General features: G+C 45.5%; 2 protein-coding genes across 2 annotated transcripts in view; one reads left to right on the top strand and one right to left on the bottom strand.

Annotated features, from left to right (window-relative positions):
- Positions 1 to 9: 9 nt before the first annotated feature.
- On the bottom strand, positions 10 to 264 carry LOC129515168 (protein kish-A-like). The gene has a single exon (XM_055333893.1). It carries the CDS (start codon positions 262 to 264, stop codon positions 10 to 12), a length of 255 nt encoding a protein of 84 aa, XP_055189868.1.
- Positions 265 to 5664: 5400 nt separating this feature from the next.
- IARS2 (isoleucyl-tRNA synthetase 2, mitochondrial) overlaps positions 5665 to 7234 on the top strand; it is a 57773-nt gene continuing 56203 nt past the window's right edge. The window contains exon 1 of the mRNA XM_055334283.1: positions 5665 to 6065. Coding sequence (XP_055190258.1) covers positions 5814 to 6065 — 252 coding nt within the window. The 5' untranslated portion in view covers positions 5665 to 5813. The remainder of the gene's footprint in view (positions 6066 to 7234) is intronic.

Here is a 7234-nt window from a genome sequence, read left to right as displayed (position 1 = left end):
TTTTCCAAGCTACTGCATGAAGAGGATGCTGAAAGCCATCACTATGCAGCGCACTGCGACATAAGGTCTCTTCCGTTCACCAATTCTGGCACACTTCCAAAATACAGCAAACAATCCAGTTTTATTTCCATCCAGGAGGCTGGGTACCAAGGATCCGATATAAGCACAGGTACATATAAGCAGCAAGATTACAGTCAACAGACTCTGAAAATTGAAAATGGCACAATGGCAGACATAGTGAGGCCGGTGAAGCCCCAGCCACATCACCCTATCTGGCCCTGGGCTGAAGAGGCCTGCACACACACACACACACACACACACACCTCCCTTTTCGCTCCCTGTTTGGTTTTTGCTGTTTTGTAGCACAGAAGAAAACCTACTTATTATTGCACTGTTCAAAGTGAGATTGTTGTTGCGCTGACAAAAGTAAAAACAAAGGCAAAACCAAAATTTGCCTGTATATTCATTTAGGTTTCACCATATATTTAAGGAGCACGCTTTTTGTGCCTCCCTATGTTTATGTTCGTGTGTGGAAGTAGATAGACAATGAGACCAGCAGAGGGAATGGACAACGATTTTTTTTTTTCAATACTAAAAAGCAAGATACGGGGGTTATAATATAACAAATAAGGGCAGAATTAGTAGCAAATGTATCAGTTACAATAATAAATTGCTTAAACTCATCCATTTAAAAAACAAATTCTTCAATTCATTAGGAAAGGAAACCCATTATATTATTAGACAGTAGAATTCAGGGTAAGAAAAACTACCAAAAGGAATAGTCATTTTGTATTGTTAACGGTATCATTTATATTAATAAAGATACTACTTTATTTTTCAATTAGAGAAGTAGCTCATGACCACATCAGCACTGTGTAAAAGAAACAAAAAATGCAAACAATCCTATCTGCCCAGGCCTTTTCTTAGAGCATGCGTCCTGGGGTCGGAATTTTGCTTTATCTCTCCTGATAATGCAGAGCCATAATGCACCATCTAGTTCAGACACATTCTAACTGCAGACTACTTATAATTTTTTATGGGATTTCTCATACTACTGTACACTTGTTTTAGCTTCACTTGATTTGGCAGCAGTTTGTTTTGTGTTTTGGAGACTTGTCTTTAGCTGGACTCTAGAGAATTCCCCCTAATTTTCATAAAATCAGTTATCTTTGCATTAAAAAGAAAAAAAAACATTGTTTTTTTTAATTTTTATTTATTTATGATAGTCACACACACACACACACAGAGAGAGAGAGAGAGAGAGAGAGAGAGAGAGAGGCAGGGAGAGGGAGAAGCAGGCTCCATGCACCGGGAGCCTGACGTGGGATTCAATCCTGGGTCTCCAGGATCGCGCCCTGGGCCAAAGGCAGGCGCTAAACCACTGCGCCACCCAGGGATCCCAAAACATTGGTTTTGAGAAAAGAATGTCAATGAACCATTTTTGGTTTTGCGTGCTCTTCTGTAACTCCCAAACATTTATAATTAGAAACAAACAATAGTTTCTATGAAAATAAAAAAAAAACTCATCAGAGAGCAATATCAACAAATGCCTACCGTTATGTTGAGTTCTTGGGAAGGCTTTTACCTATACAATCTCATTTGATTTTCATAATAACTGAGACTTAAGACAGGCCATTTATTGTGGTAAAAAATTATGTAACAAAATTTGCCATTTTAAGCATACATTAGTTTTTATAATTAAATTCAGTAATTATGTGAGAAGTTTAAGGATAAACATAACTGTAAGTTCAACAGGAGAAAAGTGTGCAGGTGTCATAGAGAGTAGCCTTGTGTTCTAAGGGCTCAGTGTACCCTCAGTCCAGGTTTTATGGGGAGACAGAGCACTGCTGAATTCTGCAGTTGTTAATGAAAGGCTTGGTTAGAAGAGCTTCTCTAAGCATTCATTCATCATTGTGCTCCTGTGAGACTAAAGTTCACAGAGTAGATTCACAGATGCAGAACTGCAGGTCAAAATGCCTTTGGGGCATTTAATGCCCCTTTAATGCCTTTGGGGATCCCTGGGTGGCGCAGCGGTTTGGCGCCTGCCTTTGGCCCAGGGCAGGATCCTGGAGACCCGGGATCGAATCCCACGTCGGGCTCCCAGTGCATGGAGCCTGCTTCTCCCTCTGCCTGTGTCTCTGCCTCTCTCTCTCTCTCTCTCTCTCTCTCTCTCTCTGACTATCATAAATAACTAATAAATAAATAAATAAATAAATAAATAAATAAATGAATGAATAAATAAATAAATAAAAATAAAAAAAAAACTTAATGCCTTTGAAATAGTGACAGGTCTTGCCAAACTACCATCCAAAAAAGGAATACAAATTTTCCATTATCACCAGCAGGGTGAGAGAAGCCACTTTCATATACCCTCCTAGTCCTTGTTATCAGCTTCTCAATTTTTGCTTTACTCTGTTGAATAGAAATGGTATCTTGTTTTAACTGTCCTTAATGACTCCTACAGGTAGGTGACTGTCTTTGAGTATATTTGAGTATGTTTATTGGCCTTTTCCATTGCTCTCTGAATTGCCTGTTCTTATCTTATGACTTTTTTTTTTAAGATTTTATTCATTTATTCATGAGAGAGGCAGAGACATAGGCAGAGGGAGAAGCACTCTGCAGGGAGCCTGATGTGGGATTCAGTCCCAGGACCCCTTGGATCAAGACCTGAGCTGAAGGCAGCCGCTCAACCACTGAGCCACCCTGGCACCCGCCTATGACTTTCTTTCCATTGGGCTGTTTATATTTTCTTGATTTGTAGCAGCTCCTTATACATTTTGGATATTAACTTTTTTTTTAAGTAGACTCCACACCCAGGATGGAGCCCAACACATGGCTTGAACTAATGATCCTGGATCAAAACCTGAGCTGAGATCAAGAGTTGGATGCTTAACCAAGTGAGCCACCCAGGTGCCCATGGATATTAATTTTTACAATGTGTTTGCAAATGTTTTCTTCTACAGTATAGTGAGGGGAGGCAAGATAGGATGCTGATTATCCATATGGGTACTGGAACCCAACTGCCTGGATTTGAATCCCAACTTTGCCACTTCTTAGTTGTGTGATCATGGGCAAGGTACTTAACACTATCTGCTTCAGTTTCCGTATCTGTAAAATGGCATCAACCACAATACCTACCTCATCACGTAGGATTGTTTTGGCATGTTATATCCTCACTTTATGAGGCTTAATGGTTAAATGAACTAAAGAGCTGGGAACAATGCCTGGTGAAAGGCTGATCCTGAATGCTTACTGTTTGCCACTTGCTTTCTTACTTTGTGGTACGTTTTTTCCATATAAATTTTTCTGTTTCCTTTTGTAGAAAAGTGGTCAGTTTTTTTATTTATGTAAGCTGAATCTTCTAGATGTTGTGTCTTATAACTAGAAAGAGGTACACTTTACAATGAAATGGTAACAATTGTGAACCACTATGACCTGGTCACCCCAATACAGATTTCCTCCATTATCTGTAAGTAGAGTGTGCCTATGAAACCTTTCCTAAGCCTAAATGGAGTAAAGCAAGGAAGCAATTACCATCAATTTACATGGAGGAAGTTTTCTTAGCCTTCCCGGATGCCCAAGAATAACCTTTCTTAAGCTTTCCTGATATCTTAGGACACATCTTGCTAATGGATGAACAAAAAAAAAAAAATCGAAGTAGAGCACAGATGCTCACAGACACAGTTCAAAGGGCTCATAGCTGATATTGCAATGCTGAGAGTAGTTGCCAGGGCAGGAGGTTGGCAGGTCCACTTTAGTTGTATGGGATGCCTGCTGCCTCTGTAAAGGCTTGCTGCAAAACAAATGCATAAGGCCATTTTCAATTTTTTCCCCATAAAAGTGAAAATCCTCTTTCATTTTACTGAGTGCTATTTTCACTTTTTTTTTTTTTTGTAGAAGTGGCCTAACACAAACTTTCTCAAAAAGTGGAATAGAAAAGTGGGTTTCAGTGAGAAACCAGAGCTCAGGTCCTACACCTTATTTACTATTCTGTAGGAGTGAGATGTGACAAAGATATAAGGAATCTGAAAATTACATCATTAGGTTGGTTTATAATACTGGTACTGAACTCTGTGCTCAAAGAGGTGCTGCCCCCTGAGGTGGCCATTGGCCAATGTTGTGGTTGAGCCCTGCATAAACTACTAGCCCAAACTGAGATATGCTAGTGTGTAAGATGCATGCCGAATTTCAGAGATTCAGTGTGAAGACAAAGACTGCAGTATCTTTTTTATAATTTTGTATTAATTACACGTTGAAGGGATAATATCTTGGATCTACTAAAAATATATATTAAATATTTACTATATACTATATACGCTGGATATACCTAAGTATATTAAAAAAAAAAAATCGGGGGCAGCCTGGGTGGCTCAGCAGTTTAGCGCCACCTTCGGCCCAGGGTGTGATCCTGGGGACCCTGGATCGAGTCCCATGTCGGGCTTCCTGCATGGAACCTGCTTCTCCCTCTGCCTGTGTCTCTGCCTCTCTCTCTGTGCCTCTCATGCATAAATGAATAAAATCTTTTTTTTAAATTTTTTGTATTGGAGTTCAATTTGCCAACATATAGCATAACACACACTGCTCAACCCGTCAAGTGCCCCCCTCAGTGCCCGTCACCCAGTCACCCCCACCCTCCGCCCACCTCCCTTTCTACCACCCCTTGTTCGTTTCCCAGAGTTAGGAGTCTCTCATGCCTTGTCACCCTCTCTAATTTTTCCCACTCATTTTCTCTCCTTTCCCCTACAATCCCTTTCACTATTTCTTATATTCCCCATATGAGTGAGACCATATAATGATTGTCCTTCTCCGATTCACTTACTTCACTCAGCATAATACCCTCCAGTTCCATCCACGTTGAAGCAAATGGTGGGTATTCATCCTTTCTAATGGCTGAGGAATATTCCATTGTAAACATAGACCACATCTTCTTTATCCATTCATCTTTCTTTTTTTTAATGTTTTTATTTATTTATTCATGAGACACACACACACAGAGGCGGAGAAGCAGGCTCCACGCAGGGAGCCTGATGTGGGACTCGATCCCAGGACTCCATGATCGGGCCCTGGACTGAAGGCGGCGCTAAACCGCTAAGCCACCTGGGCTGCCCTATCCATTCATCTTTCGATGGACACCGAGGCTCCTTCCACAGTTTGGCTATTGTGGACATTGCTGCTAGAAACATCGGGGTGCAGGTGTCCCGGCGTTTCACTGCATCTGTATCCAATAAAATCTTTTTTTTTTTTTTTGTATACAATAAAATCTTAAAAAAAAAATCCGGTCGGGGCTCGGGGATTGAAATCTGAGCCCGGGCAGGCCAGCCGCACTTTGCCCCGCCCCTCGGAGTCAGCCCCGCCCCTCGGAGTCAGCCCCGCCCCTCGGAGTCAGTCCCTCCCCCCGGAGTCAGCCCCGCCCCTCGGAGTCAGTCCCTCCCCCCGGAGTCAGCCTCGCCCCTCGAGTCAGCCCTCGAGTCAGCCCCGCCCCCCGGAGTCAGCCCCGCCCCTCGGGGTCAGTCCCTCCCCCCGGAGTCAGCCCCGCCCCCGGAGTCAGCCCCGCCCCTCGGAGTCAGCCCCGCCCCTCGGAGTCAGCCCCGCCCCGCCCTGGTTGCAGCCGAGCCCCGCGGTGGCCGCGTTCCCGCGGTCTCCGGGAAGGACCTTCTTCCCGCCCCTTCCGTGCCCCGCGCGCGTGCGCACTCCGGCAGAGCTCGTGGAGGCGCTTTGGAGTCCCGGTTCCCCGGAGCCTCGGCCGGCCTGACCCCCCCTGCTCCCCCCGGCGGAGGACCTGGCGCTCACCGGGCGGCCGGGGTTGGCCCGCCATGCGTTGGGGGCTGTACCCGCGCGGCCCGGGGGCAGCGGCTCTGGCCGCGGCCCGGAATTTTTGGGTGCGGCCCCGCCTTCGCTGCCACCCGCGGGGGCGAGGGACGGCGCGGTCGGTCAGCGGCTCCAGTAACCAGCCGCAGAGCTCGAGTAATGGCCGGTATCGGGACACGGTGCTGCTGCCGCAGACCAGCTTCCCCATGAAGCTGCTGGGCCGCCAGCAGCCCGACGCGGAGCTGGAGATCCAGCAGGTGGGCGGGGAGGCCCGGCCCGGCCGCGCGGAGGGAGGCGGGCGGCACCCCGGAGGGTGGGACGGGGCCTCGGGCTCGGTAACGCGACCGGCGCAAGCAGGGGCGCCCTCGGGCTCGCTTACTTGGAAACCTCTGGGGCAGTCCCTGTCCGAGGTGGCGGGTCCCAGAACAGAGTATTTATTATTAAGGGGGCGGGGGGGGAATGCTCCCATGGCAGCACAGCACTGAATAGAAGTACCCCCCGCCTTTTAATTTATTTTTATTTTTTTAATCTTCAGAGCACATTGATTATAGTTTTGGACCTTGGATATGACAAATGCTTGCATAAGGTGCATGCGTGATTTTTTTGTAATTTGTTTTTGCAGATTACACCATTTTTAAAACCTCACCTTTTTAAAGGCAAAAAACCGAGTTGAATTTGGACACTTTTCCAAGTGGCTTGTGGAAAGCAAATTAAGATGGACGCATACAAGTAAAAATTCGGCCCCGTGGGCAAGGTGAAACTGATTTTTGTGGTGTCACCGGGCGCCTAGTGGGAATTCTGACTTTTTTTTGCATAAGAGAGTAGCTGAACTTAACGTCCTCAGAGGCCCCTTCCTGAGATGTGCATCTGCCTCCTGTACCTAGACAACTTCCTGAGGGTTGACTCACATGTTACTTTCTCTGATTCTGGAGTCGTTAGGATCCCCGATATTCCCCGGTAATTCGGGTTATGTTGGTTAAGCAACTTTGCTTAGCCTGGATAGTCTTAGGGCATTTATCAGAGCTCTAGACTCATAAACCTGTTTTGGCCATCTACTTTTAGAAAGGGTTTTACTCGGGGATCCCTGGGTGGCGCAGCAGTTTGGAGCCTGCCTTTGGCCCAGGGCGCGATCCTGGAGACCCGGGATCGAATCCCAGTCGGGCTCCCGGTGCATGGAGCCTGCTTCTCCCTCTGCCTGTGTCTCTGCCTCTCTCTCTCTCTCTCACTGTGTGCCTATCATAAATAAATTAAAAAAAAAATTAAAAAAAAAAGGGTTTTACTCAGTACCACGGATATGCCAGTAACGGTAATAATTTCAGATGTTTTCTCATGTAATTTTCACACCAGCTCTGCGAATCATGAACATTCATCATTAACATTTTTTTTTTCTCAAGTAAAGGAACATGCCCATAAAGGGCAAAGTGAC

This window comes from Nyctereutes procyonoides, unplaced genomic scaffold (genome assembly GCF_905146905.1).
Source record: "Nyctereutes procyonoides isolate TBG_1078 unplaced genomic scaffold, NYPRO_anot_genome, whole genome shotgun sequence".
Lineage (NCBI taxonomy): Eukaryota > Metazoa > Chordata > Mammalia > Carnivora > Canidae > Nyctereutes > Nyctereutes procyonoides.
Note: the sequence above shows the minus strand (reverse complement) of the source record. Positions and strands in the feature narration are given on the sequence as shown.